The following is a 14,333-nucleotide window of genomic DNA, read 5'->3' as shown; positions in this document are numbered from 1 at the left end:
CGCTCCGGAGCGCGCGACCTGGCGGGCGTGTAACGGTCGTTAGTCGAGCTGAGGGGCTGAACCGCCGCCTGAGGCAGACGTGGTGGTCGCAGTCAGTATCCGCAAGTGAGGGATTTCGCCGCCCGCTCTCAGGGCCGCGTAAGTTCTCCGTCGGGGCCCCAGTCGAGGTGGTACACCCTGCCTCTCCTTCCGGAGTCCCGGCGAAGCCTTGAACACTCGCGACCTTCCTTCGTGGGGAATCGGCAGCGGGAGCGCATGCGCAGAGCAACGGAGCCGTAACCCGCCTCGGGTCTCTGCCTCCCCTGGCTAAGATCATGCCCCTGGCTCACCCGCTCCTGTGCGGGTGGCCACCCAGCCGTCGTTGCCGTGCTTTCTCCTTGCCTTTCACTCGAAGCATTTGCCTTACCTGTGAGTCAGGCCTTGTTCCAGTGGCCGGGGGAACAGCGGGCAGCACTTTCCTTGCCCTCGTGGAGCCCACGGTCCGTGGAGAAGAGCAGACGTTAAGCGAGTAGTATTCAGTTGGCACTCAGTAAATGCAGGGGGAAGATCTTTTACAAAGAGCACACTACAGAGGCGCTCGTCTAGTTAGAGCGATCAGGGAGCTCTCCCCGGGGAAGGGAAGTTCAAGTTTTGAAGAATGTGTAGAGAATTAAAGTTGGGGGACCGAGAGCACTCGGGAAGGCCTTAGACCCGAGCCCCTGAGCCCGGGCGATTCTGGAAACTGTCCCGACTCTGGAATTGCTTCTGGCATCCTGAGACGCTACTAAACATCCTGCAGTGTTCAGGACAAGCCCCCACATCAAGCAAGGTGTCAGTAGTGCTGAAGTTGAGGATCCCTGCTACAGCAAGTTTAGTTCAAGTTTGTTTAACAGCATATTCAGCACCTAATTTCGCCTTTGCAAACCCGGAGAATCAGAACCGTTTGTCTTTACTCTGAGATACACTTCAGTGCGTGGATGCCAGGCAAATAGTAGATGATCAGTACAATTTGGTTAATGAATTGAATACAATATGCTGGGTAAGAAGGAGTTGTAATACAGGGTAATTAAGATAACTGGACTTGATTATTTTCTCTTAGGCCTTGTCTGCTTTATAATGGGCTGGTGGTTTTGTCTCAGGACTTGTTCTTTGTAAAGGCAACTTCATGGCAGGGATTTGACTTCTCTTTCACTATGTCAGTTTAATGAGTGATCAAGGCCATGAATATAGTGTGATGGTGTGAGATTCTTAATGTGTCTGTGTCAGCTGTCTGTATATCCCTTCAAATCCTCTTCTGTCTTGATGTGGTTCTCAACAGCTGCTGAGCTTGACATTTCACACCAAGATTCTTATTCTTCAAGGGGAGAAATATATTTAACAGTCATAATCTAATTCTTAGGTAGCAACATGGGAAGTACAACCTGGGTGATGAACAAGGGCGAAGTGAAGAAATTATATGACTGTCCCTGACTGTCCTATTTCAAGGCTTGCAGCTCTGGCTGTCAGAGGCAGATGACTTTTGATGCCTTAATAATGCCCTTCAGTTCTTTCATTTGTGTTTTGTCACACACAGAAAAAAAAAATGCTGATTAAACTCCTAAAGTTTTGTAGCACAGTTCTGGCTTTTTTTTTTTTTTTGACAGGGTCTTATTACTTTGCCCAGGCTGGTCTCAAACTTGCCATCCTCCTGACTCAGCCTCCTGTGTAGCTAGGGTTATAGATGTGTATCACCACACCAAGCTTACAGTTCTGGCTTTTTAAAGCCTCTTCCTAGTTGTATGATCCTCATCAGTCTAAACTGTTATTTTCTAATCAAATAAAATGAGAATAACTGCCTCATAGGATTAATGTGAGCATTAAATATATATATATATAAAGTATTTAGCACAGTGCTTGATAAATAGTAAGTGCTAAATACATGTTAAGTTTGTTGAATAAATATTTTTGTGATCCAAAGGGCTTTGAATATAGAAGCCAACCATGTTGGGTGCTTTTTTTACTGTTCCCCTCCATTCAGTCCTACCTTTTGGGCTGTAACATGGTTATTTGTATTATTCCTTGCACATTCATTTATCCCATTTTTATCCCAGAAAATATCGGTCTTGCGGTTTTAGGACCACTCCTTCAGTTGGTCCTAAAAATGTCTACTAGTTGATCATCTAATTCTGAATTTAGTAGGAAAAAAATCAAGAGTTACTTATTCTGTATTATTTTTTGCCTTATAGGTGCACTTTTTAAAAAAATATAAGTCACATGCTATAAAATTAATTTTACTCATGCATAAATCAGTGATTTTTATAATGTATCTAAGCCTGTTCAATCATTACTACCATCTGATGCCAAAATATTTTGATTATCCTGAAAAGAAGCTTATAACCACTAGCAGTCACTTTCTATTTCCTATTCCCTTCCTCAGCGCTTGGCATCCACTAATCTGCTCTTTCTGTGGATCTGGCTGTTTTAGACATATCATATAAATGGGACCATGCAGTTTTTTGGCCTTCTATATTTGGCTTCTTTTCCTTAATAATATTTTCAGTGTTCATCCATGTTTTAGCATGTATTAATACTTAATTCCTTTTTATGACCAAATAATATTCCATTGTGTGGATATAACACATTTTATTGATCCTTTGTTGGTGGACATTTGGGCTGTTTGCATTTTTAGCTATTGTAAGTAATGCTGTTATGAATATTTGTTTACAACTTATGAACATCTATTTTAATTTTTCTTGAATACACCCACTGTATTTGTGAGTTTTGCATCTGCAGATTCAACCAACTATGGATTGAGAATGTACTCAGTGGGACTGGGGATATAGCTCAGTTGGTAGAGTGCTTGTCTTGCATGCACAAGGCCCTGGGTTCAATCCCCTGCACTACCAAAAAAAAAAAAACAAAAACAGAGAATGCAATTAGGGATTGTTGAGAATGGTGGTGTATTCCTGTAATTTCAGTGACTTGGGAGGCTGCAGGAGGATGGCAAGTTCAAGGCCAGCCTCAGCAATTTAATTTATCAGGACCCTGTCTCAGAATAAGAAGGATTGGGGATGTAGTTCAGTGATAAAGTGCCACTGGGTTCAAAAGAAAAAAATATATACTTGAAAATAATTGCATTTGTACTGAACAAGTACTACATTATTTTTGTTGTTGTCATTATTCTCTAAGCAATTTATATAGCATTTATATTGTATTAGGTATTATAAGTAGTATAGAGTTGATGGTGATGTTTGTTTTTGAGATGGGGTCTTGCTATTTTACCCAGGCTGTCCTCAAATTCCTAAGCTCAAGTGTTCTTCCCTCCTCGGCCTCCTGAGTAGCTGGAACAGGTTCACATCACACACCTGGCTTCTAGAAAATTGTTTAAAATGAACAGGAGGATGTACGTACATGTTATATGCCAACACTATTCTATATAAGGGATTTGAACATCTGAAGATTTTAGTATCTGTGGGAATTCCTAGAATCAGTCTCCTTTGGATTCAGAAGGACCACTATACACCCAAGAGTAGAATTGCTGAGTCATAGAGTGATTCTTTTTTAACTAGGAGTTTTCCTTTTGTTACCCTATTCTCAATTCATCTTAATTTGGAAAAGTCTCAGAATCTATCAGGCCTGTGATTTTGTTATCTTTCAAAGGAGAGGTAAAGGAAAGGATGTTTGATGTTGACAATAATCACTAGTATGTAGGTAAGGAGGCTGTGTCATCATTAAGTCACTGGCCATAAATTAAATGGCTAGCCATAAGTAGAAGCTTTTATTACTAAGTAAAGAAAGCTTCTCTTTCCTAGGAAGAAGTGAGATTTTGGAGGATGGTACCAGTCCTATTAATGCAGTGAATTAGTGACTACTTGGGTTGTTGTTACTAAAAGAAAGCCGTAAAGGTCAGTAAAACATTAGAGAATTAGTACCATTTATCCCCCACCTCCCCCTTTTTTTTTTTCCCCTCTCAAAGTTGAATTTTATCTCTTAAGAATTGTGTGTGAATTGTCCCAACTTCTTTTGGGGCTCTTATAAATTCAGAGTTTACAAATTCATATTTCCATGTCTTTCAGGGACTGTACTGTGTGACACTTTTTGTTTTATTTATTTTTTATTGACACAAATTGCCAAGTAATAATAATAATAAATAGGCACTTGTGATGTGTCAGGCCTTGTGGTAAGTTATTATAAATCACTTAATATGAATTAGGTTGTGTCTTTATCACTTTTTTGGTGGGGGGGGGTGCCCGGAATTGAACTCAGCATTGAACTTGGGCATTTGACCACTGAGCCACATCCCCAACCCTATTTTGTATTTTATTTAGAGACAGGGTCTCACTGAGTTGCTTAGTACCTCACTTTTGCTGAGGCTGGCTTTGAACTCATGATCCTCCTGCCTTAGCCTCCTGAGTTGCTGGGATTAGAGGCATGTGCCACTACACCCAGCTTTTATCACTCATATAAAGAAACTGAGGCACAGATGTATTGAAATTTTTGCCCAGTGTTGTACAGCTAACAAAACCAAAACTGGAAGTTCAGTGTGTTCAAGTATATTTATCCACATTTCAAATCCAAGTGATCTGAGCCCATGCTCTGAACCACTTCCCTCAAGTATGGAAATATAAGATACTATTATTTGTTTTTGCTAGTTATAACTAAACAGTTTTGTTTATACAGGAATTAGACTCTGCTGAATTTTCAGCACCTACCCTTAAGTAGAAATGTTTTAAGAGATGGAGAAATGGGAAGAAAATGCCATGTTCTGAACTAAGGATCAGAATTATTCTTATGACCAAGAATTCTGCCTATTTCTGTGCATCAACTTTGATTACTGAAGGAATCAGGAGTTTGTTTTATGTTAATTATAATTGTGGCTATAATACTTCACTCTTGGTTGGGTTCTTTAGTTCTTTTTTTACCCTACACTGCCATTATGTACCCCCATGGCTAAGAAAAGCCACAGTTAAGTTTGTTGATTAAAAGTAATATTTACTAAAAATTACAACAATGGGCGGGCTCTAGGACCACACGGGATTCATACTGGGAATCTGTTTCTATGTTTTCTCTACTTGCTTTAGGAAGATAAATAGGGCAGATTATTGGGAGTTGGTTTCTTTTCTTTTTTGTCTTATTTTTTTGAGACAGGGACTTGCTCTGTTGCCCAGGCTCATCTCAAACTTTGGGGTCAAGTGATCCTCCCGTCTCAGCCTCCCAAATAGTTGGGATCATGTCTGACTGGTTTGCTCCCCTGACTCTGCTTATGATTCCCACCCCCCATATTATTTTATTGGTGCATCATAGTAGTATATAATGGTGGGATTTGTTCTTACATCTTCATATGTGTACATGATATAACAATGTAATTTGGCCAGTATTAATCCACAGCACTTTCCCTTCTTCCCCTCTTCCAATTCCTGGTCCCTTTTGTCTATTCTACTGATCTCCCTTTGATTTTCATGAGATTCCTCCACAACCACCACCACCACTTTTCTTTTCCTTTTTCCTCTCTAGCTTCCACATAGGAGAGAAAACATGACCTTTGACCTTCTGAGTTTGGCTTATTCTGCTTAAGATAATGTTATCAAGTTCTATGCATTTTCCTGCAAATTACATAATTTCACTTTTCTTTATAATTGAATAAAACTCCATTGTGTGTATATACCTCATTTTCTTTATTTATCCATTGATGAACATCAAGGCTAATTCCATAGTTTGGCTATTGTGAATTCTGCTGCTATAAACATGGGTATTCATGTATCATTATAGTATAATGACTTTAATTCTTTAGGATAAATACTGAGGAGTGATACAGCTGGATCCTGGTTTGCTTTTTAAAATACTCATAGGAGTAAAATGTGGGAGAATACTTTAATATTTTATATGTTTGTGATATTATAAAATATATGTTTGTTCTTTGTCTAATTTCCTTGCATACTTGTAAAATCCTTGCAGTCATCAAAATGATGTGTCTTTTTATATGTTAATGAGTTGGATATTAACTGGCAGCCCTTCAGGATGGGGACTGATCACTAGAAAGAACAAGGCAGGGTCAGAGGGTGAGGACTTTGAGCCCCAACCTCTGAAGAAGAGGAGTGTTTGAAGATTAAGTTGCTCAATGATTTAATGAGTCTTGCCAAAGTAATGAAGCCCCTATAAAATTCCACAAGGGTAGGTTTGGGAAAGCGTCTGGGAGGCTGAACATGTGGGGATTGTTAGAGGGTGGCACACGAAGAGGGCATGGAAACTGCATCTCTTCCCACATGCTTTGCCCTATGCATCTCTATCTGTCCTTTGTAATATCCTTTATAATAAGTCAGTAAAGGGTTTCCCTGAATTGTGATTTAGCAATTAACTTTAGCAAACTAGTCAAACTGAAGAAAGGGGGTCATGGGAACTTCAGTTTATTGCTAATTGGTCAGATGCATGAGTAAAATAATTTGGGGATCTCAGTGGGTGTCAGAAGTGGGACAGCCTTGTAGGACTGGGTCCTCAACTTGTGGGATTTGACACCAGTGAAACAATCTGGGGATCTCAATGGGTGGCAGAAGAGGGACAGTCTTGTAGAACTGAGTCCCCTACTTGTGGGATTTGATGCTATCTCCAGGTAGATAATATCAGAATCAAATTGTGAATTGAATTAGAGGATACCCTCTAATTGTGGTTGTCTCCTGCAAAATTTCTTGCTTGATTCATCTAGTGTCAAAAGTACCTTATGAGATTAAGTATAGTAGAAAGAAACTATGTTTGCTTTTTAATCCTCAGATTGATTTTGACAGTTTCTGCTGAATGGGAACTGAGTTACAGGGAATTAAAAAATAATGAGAGATTTGACTGGTTATTTCTTCATTCTGCAGTTGTCTCCAATAACTGTGATGGCCATGCAAGAGAAATACCCAAGTGAGCGAACCTCTCATGCTACTTCACCAGGTAAGTAGCCTAAATTTCCTGGATTCGATTCTGACTTTTGTTCTGTTATTTCATATTCTTTAAGGGACTGAGCACACAGCATTTGATGAAATGCTGGTACAAAAAGAATAGAGTAACATGGGGCTATATTGAATATAAAAACAGGTCTCTACTTGGAATTGTAAAGGAGTAAACAGTTATGTGCATTTATAAATACGGCAAAATAAGTCTCATTATAATGTATAACTATAATATACTAATAAATAGAAAAAAAAACAGGTCTCTTTGAGGGAACAGTTAATCATTTATCTGTGGTCCTATATGGCTTCCAACAAGACAAATGTGATTTTTGGGAGGGGAGGACATATAAAGAATTAGAACAGAATGACTTTGGAACATAGTTCCATTTGAAATTAGAAAACACAGCATTAATTACTGTGTTCTGTGTTGTCTTTGTAATACTCTTAGTGGGTCAGTCATTGCTAGCCCACAAAGGTTGGAATTCTTGGATGCCAGTAGTATCTCTAAAATGAATTGCCAAGATTTTAAAAGTTAAGTAGATATTAAGTAGGTATTTTAAGTATATATGTCAAACATATAAATGTGTAGACAGTCACTAGATGAGGTATGGTTCAATTAAGTAGCATTTTAGAAAAATTTTAATTTCTAAGTATTTTATCAAAAAAAGGACACATTTTAGGGCCGGTGTTGCGGCTCAGCGGTGGAGAGCTTTACCTCGCACATTCGAGGCCCTGGGTTTGATCCTCAGAACCACATAAAAATAAATAAAAGTATTGTGTCCAACTACAACTAAAAAATAAATATTTAAAAAATAAAAACAAAAAAGGACACATTGTATTCAGTTATATATGTTTTATTTAAAGCACATGTTTTTTTTTTGTTTTTTTTTTGAGAGAGAGAGAGAGAGAGAGAGAATTTTAATATTTATTTTTTAGTTTTCGGCGGACACAACATCTTTGTTTGTATATGGTGCTGAGGATCGAACCCGGGCCGCACGCACGCCAGGCAAGCGCGCTACCGCTTGAGCCACATCCCCAGCCCCCATGTTTTGTTTAATTATTTCAAAAGGCCTGGCAAACTGTGCACTGTAACTAGAGAGACAAAGTCATATAGACTTACCAAGAGGTCAGATTATGTTGCTTCTAGCTACATTATACTAACTTAGTACTATAGTAACATTTTCTAATCTCATGCTGCTCAGAAGTTCTGGTTGTTGTCTGTGTTGTTCATAAAAATTATTGTGGTGAATTCCCAGCAACTTGGAAGGCTAAGGCAAGGGGATCACAAATTTGAGACCACCCTAAGCAACTTAGTGAGACTCTGTCTAAAAAAATTAAAAAGGTGGGGGCTGGGGTTGTATGTAGCTCAGTGATAGAATGCTTCTGAGTTCAATCCCTAGTACTGAAAAATAAAGTATTACAAATTACTGAGTATAGATAGATTGGGCATGTTCTTTCAAATCAGGCAATCCAGTATGACTCAAAGAATAGGAATACTTGGGAAAAGTTAGTTTGCTGTCACTAGAAAGCAGAAGTGAAAGGTAGCAAAGAGCGAGCAGAAGTAGAATAAATTAGGTTAAAAACATAGCAAAATGCTAAACTTGGAAGAAAGGAATAAGGTATTTTTAAGGATCACTTGCCTCCTACTAGATCAAAGAGTCTGTAGAACAATATTTTCTGATTTCAACTTAAACTTTGAGACTTTATGGTGCTAGGGTGCTGGGTCTTGGGCATGCTAGGTAAGCACTGTACCACTGAGTCACATCTCCAGCCCCGCTTAAGTGATTTTTTTTTAATAAAAACAATCATGTGGAGGTACCTCAGCTGGTTCACACTAAAAGGAGGAAATTTGTCTTTTTTTGTTTCAGGTTCCAATGTAATTCATAAGGGTAGTTCCCTGGGAACCGAATGGCAGACTCCAGTTATCTCAGAGGCCTTTCGGAGCCGCTTCAGCCGCTGTTCAAGTGTAGCCGACAGTGGGGATACAGCCATTGGCACGTCATGCTCAGATATTGCAGATGGTAGGTTGGATTAATGGTTTTTGATTACCAGTATATCTTGTCATTTTCAGATTGAGTTTTAGGTATATTGTCATTTCCAAAATATTCATGAGTTCATTTTATCTTAGTTTCCATTGTTATCCTATCTGACACAACTTTCTAATAGTCTTCTTGACCTCAAGTCTGTCCTTCTGCTTCTGGATTGATCTTATTAAACTAATTTCATATTTCATAGTTTCCCTTTCCTGCAAATCCTTTGATTGTTCCATTACTTGGAGGATAAGTTCTCAGGCCTCAATTCTTCTGTGATCTGGTTCTACCCACCCATTCAACCATTCAAGCCTATTTCTTGGTATCATCAAGATGTTATTTTATAATGCTTTGAAAATAGACTTTTTTTTTTTTTTTTTTAATGGTTTTGTTGTTTGGTTTGGTAACTGGGCTCTTTTTTCCATCTTTAATCTAGCCCATTTGTGCTGTTGCCATCTCCTTTGGTCCTTTCCAGCTGTGCTGATCTTATGACTATTTAGGATTTAGAAAAGCATCCCACAAAGACTTCTCATTCCTTCTACCCACTACTGATATCCTTCCTTTTTGCACCCTTTATCTTTATAATCTCTTGTCACTCGTTTTACACTTAAGTACTAACTACCAGCCAATGCTTTACAAGGGCATTTTGTTTTTCCATTTAGATATTGAGGGCCTGGAAGGCAGAAGTCTAATGATAATAATTAATTACTGTTATATACTTTGAGATAGGTACTAGGCTGATTTTTTTTCTGAATTATTTCATTAATGCTATTCTGTGAAGCATTCTATTTTATAGATGAAAAAGGTAAATTTCAAAGTGCTTGAATGAATTGATTGCAATTACAGAACTGGTCACTTTGGTACTTTATCAGATGAATTGATTGCAATTACAGAACTGGTCACTTTGGTACTTTATATTTTGTCATTTAAAAATATATCTACTCCACAGCTACTAGGATGACTGTAATCAAAAAGATAGGGCTGGGGATGTGGCTCAAGCTGTGGCGCGCTTGCCTGGCACGTGTGGGGGCGCTGGGTTCAATCCTCAGCACCACATAAAATAAACATAAAGATGTTGTGTCCACCAAAAACTGAAGAATAAATATTTAAAAAAAAAAATTCTCTCTCTCTCTCTTAAAAAAAAAGATAATAAAGATTGTTGGTGAGAATGTAGAGAACCTTTATACATTGTTGGTAGGAATGTAAAATGTTACAGTTGCTTTGGAAAAACAGGTTGGCAAAAAGTTAAACCTTAAGATTCAGTAAACTCCTCAGTATGTCCCCAAGAGAAATGAAAACATGCATCCACACAAAAATACATGTACAAATGTTCATAGTAGAAACAAACCAAGTATTCATAACTGGTGAATAGATGAGTAAAATGAGGTATGTCCGTATAATACAATAGAATATTACTTGGGACTGAAATTAAATTAAGTATTTATACATGCTGCCAGTGGATGAACCTTAAAAAAATTATGCTAAGTTAAAAAAAAAAAAAGCCAGATGCAAAAGGCCATATATAACATGGCCATATAATTGAAATATCCAGAATAGATGAATCTATAGGCAAAAAGCAGATTAGTGGGCTGTGGTTGTAGCTCATTGGTAAAGCATTTGCCGAGTAGGTGTGAAGTCCTGGATTTGATCCTAAAGCACCACATAAAAATGAAATAAATAAAGTTATTGTGTCCATCTACAACTAAAAAAACAAAACAAAAAACAGATTAGTGGTTTACTAAGACTGGGAAAGTTGGGGAAAATAGAGGAGTGTTGACTGCTATAGGGTAAGAGGTTTCATAAGTATACTAAAAACCATTGAAATTACATACTAAAAGTGGGTGATTTGTGTGGTATGTGAATTATATTTCAAAATTGTTTAAAAAAATGAATAGGACTGGGATGTAGCTCAGTGGTAGAGCTTCTTTCCTGGCATGGAGAAGGACCTGGGTTCAATTCCCAGCACCATAAACAAATTTTTTAAAAGAACAAATATTTGGAAAAAATAAAACGAATGAAAAGGGAGGGGAAAATACATTTACTAATACTGGCTCTTAGACACCTAGCACTAATTTTAACAGTTTGATAACAGTGTTTATGGGGACTATGCTCAGTAAATATTAAGTAGAATTGAAGCCAAGTATGGTAGCACATGTCTGTAATCCCATCTACTTTTTAGGCAAAAGCAAGAGCATCACAAGTTCAAGGCCAATCCCAGAAATTTAGCAAGACCCTGTCTCAAATAAAATTTTTAAAATGGTTGCAGATGCAGCTCAGTTATAGAGTGCCTCTAGGTTCAGTCTCCGGTATAAATAGATAGATATTAAGTAGAATTGAATCATAGATTTCTAAATAGACAGTATTGTAAAAATCACTTAATCTAACTCCTTGTTGCTGGTGGATAACAAAAATTCCCTAGGGGTTAAACAACTTACAAAGATCCCACAGCTAAGTATCAGATTCTGGTCTCCTGACTATTTTCTTGTTCTGTTCCCCTACCCCCTTCTATTTTATTGGTTCTTTTTAGTTATTTATGACAGCAGAATCTACTTTTATATTATCATACAAGCATAGAATGTATCTTGTTCTAATTAGGACCCCATTCTTGTGGGTACACGATGGTGAATTCTCTGTGGTATACACAGTATTCTATATATTTTTTTTACTGTAGTAGGCATTAAACACGTCATCTTGAATGCTAGGCAAACTTTTTACCATTGAGTTGTGTCCCCAGCCCTGATTGTAATATTTTTGACATCACTTGTATGATTAAGAGTTTATTATCCATTTAATATTACTTATTAATGTTTTGTCTACATGTGTAGTCATGGGGCCTTTTCATTTTAACTTAATGGTAGGTATTATTAAATATCAAACATTGGTCTGAAATTTTCCCCCATTAAATTGGTTGTATTGCCGGTATGGTGGTGCAGGCCTGTAATCCCAGCCGCTCAGGAGGACCAAGAGTTCAAAGCCAGGGGCTAGGGGTTGGGGATGTGGCTCAAGCGGTAGCACGCTCGCCCGGCGGCCCGGGTTCGATCCTCGGCACCACATACAAACGAAGATGTTGTGTCCACCGAAAACTGAAAAATAAATATTAAAAATTAAAAAAAAATTAAAAAGCCAGGGGCTAGGGCTGTAGCTCAGTGGCAGAGTGTTTTCCTAGCAAATGTGAGGCACTGGGTTTGATCCTCAGTACCACATAAAAATAAATAAATAAAATAAAGGCATTCTGTCCATCTACAACTACAAAAAATGTAAAAAAAAAAAAAGTTCAAAGCCAGCTTCAGCAAAAGCGAGGCGCTAATAAGTAAGAGACCTTGTCTTTAAATAAAATATAAAATAGGTATGTGGCTCAGTGGTTGAGTGCCCCTGAATTCAATCCCCAGTATCCCCTCCAAGAAAAAGAAATAAAAAGAAAAATTGGTTGTATTTAATTCAGTCAAATTGTTAAACTGATTATGTGTCTCTCTGTAGTTGTTTAAGAGATGTGATCTTGCTGTGTTGCCAATATTGGCCTTGAACTCCTGGGTTCAATCAGTTGTTCTTTCTCAGCCTCCAGAATAGTTTGTAGAAACATGCTACCACGGCTGGCTATTAGTGAATTCTTTTAAAATTACAGTAGCCAAAGTCATCAGTCTAGAAGATTGTTTTGTTTTGTTTGGGTTTGGGTTTTTTGTTTGTGGTTCTGGTGATTGAACCTAGAGTCTTATCCATGCTAGGAGAGCATTGTACCACTGATTTAATCTGGCCCTTAGATTTTTTTTTTTTTTAAAGGTTTTTTTTGGGGGGTGGGTATCAGGGATTGAACTCAGGGGCATTCAACCACTGAACCACCTCCCCAGCCCTATTTTGTATTTTATTTAGAGACAGGGTCTCACTGAGTTGCTTAGCGCTTACCATTGCTGAGGCTGGCTTTGAATTCATGATCCTCCTGTGTCAGCCTCTACAACCGCTGGGATTACAAGCTTGTGCCCCTGTGGCCAGCATTTTTCTTCTAAAGAAATCAAGGGTCCTGTAATCGGGCTGGGAATGTGGCTCAAGCGGTAGCGTGCTCGCCTGGCATGCGTGCGGCCCGGGTTCGATCCTCAGCACCACATACAAAAACAAAGATGTTGTGTCCACGGAAAACTAATAAATAAATAAATAATTTTTTTTTTTTTTAAAAAAAGGGTCCTGTAATCCCAGCTACTGGAGAGACTAAGGCAGGAGAATCATAAGTTCAAGGCTAGTCTGGGCAATTGTGGAACCTGTCTTAAAAGTAAAAAGAGCTGGGGGTATAGCTCAGTAGTTGAACACCCCTAGGTTCAATCCCTGGTGCTGGGGCAGGGGGGCCCGAAAGAACCAGGGTGTCTTTTCTGTCTTTTTTTTAATATACCGTATTTTGGGGTTTGTGGGTGTAGAAATTGAACTCAGTCCCTTGCTCATGCTAAGATACCTCTGAGCTATATCTCAGCCCTTTATCATTATACATAAGATTGTTATCTTCATCTTTTTACTTTTTAAATTTTTTTAGTTGTAGATGGATATAATATCTTTTGTTTATTTATCTATATATTTATTCTGTTACTGAACTCAAGTGCCTCACACATGCTAGGCAAGCACTCTGCCACTGATCGACAACCCCAGCCCAGCTTATCTTAATCGTAACTCTTGCTTATTTTGTTCATGAATCTAACTTGGAGTCTAGTTGACAAGACATTTTAATACTGGTATAAAATAGTAGTTCATTGTTATATCTTTAAATTGAATAGGCTTGCTTTATATTCCATTCTTCATTAAGGAGTTTTACCTTCAAAATTCTTGAGGGACAGGGTAGAAGTAGATAAAACAAAGCTCATAGTACTTTCAGCTCTTTCTTAAAGGTGGAAATACAGATTGAGAATTCCTAATCCAAAAATTCGAAATCTAGGGGCTGGGGTTATGGCTCAGTGGTAGAGTGCTTGCCTGGCACATGAGAGGCACTAAGTTCAATTTTCAGCACCACATAAAATAAATAAATAAAATAAAGGTATTGTGTCAAACTACAACTAAAAAAAAAAAAAAATTTTTTTTTTTTTTTTTCCAAAAATCTAACATGCTCCAAAATACATAACTGTTTGTGCATGACAAATTTTGGAGCATGTTGAATTTCAGATTTTTTGATCAGGCATTTTGTATTTTAGAGTTTTGGATTACTGATGTTCAGCCAATAAAATCTATGCAGATATTCTAGAATTCAAAAAACTCCAAAAGCTGCAACACTTCTGGTTTCAAGCATTTTAGAAAACAGATACTCAACCTATAGTTGCTGGCATAGTTCAAACTGCCATACTTCACAAACTACTGTGGAAATAAACAGTTGTGTTGCATTTCTCATGACTAAAACACTCAGGGTCACTCCAGTTGAACTGGGCTGCACAAAATAATCACACAA

At 38.0% G+C, this 14,333-nt stretch overlaps 1 protein-coding gene and 1 non-coding gene across 5 annotated transcripts in view; both read left to right on the top strand.

The window, feature by feature from the left end:
* Window positions 1-14,333, top strand: part of Cep85 (centrosomal protein 85) — a 34,698-nt gene continuing 20,365 nt past the window's right edge. Inside the window, exons 1-3 of one of the 4 annotated variants that reach the window (XM_015485463.2) lie at window positions 1-138; window positions 6,816-6,888; window positions 8,756-8,908. In XM_015485463.2, coding sequence (XP_015340949.1) covers window positions 6,834-6,888; window positions 8,756-8,908 — 208 coding nt within the window. In that variant the 5' untranslated portion in view covers window positions 1-138; window positions 6,816-6,833. Of the gene's footprint in view, window positions 139-165; window positions 971-3,844; window positions 3,864-6,815; window positions 6,889-8,755; window positions 8,909-14,333 lie in introns of those variants that run through there. The other 3 variants (XM_048816047.1, XM_048816048.1, XM_048816049.1) reach the window with 3 other exon arrangements.
* Window positions 10,816-10,888, top strand: Trnaa-ggc. Its single transcript has one exon. It is a non-coding gene; the product is annotated as a tRNA-Ala (tRNA).

This window comes from Marmota marmota, unplaced genomic scaffold, assembly GCF_001458135.2.
Source record: "Marmota marmota marmota unplaced genomic scaffold, marMar, whole genome shotgun sequence".
Taxonomy (NCBI): domain Eukaryota; kingdom Metazoa; phylum Chordata; class Mammalia; order Rodentia; family Sciuridae; genus Marmota; species Marmota marmota.
The sequence above is the reverse complement of the archived record's forward strand: the minus strand, read 5'-3'. Positions and strand labels throughout refer to the sequence as shown.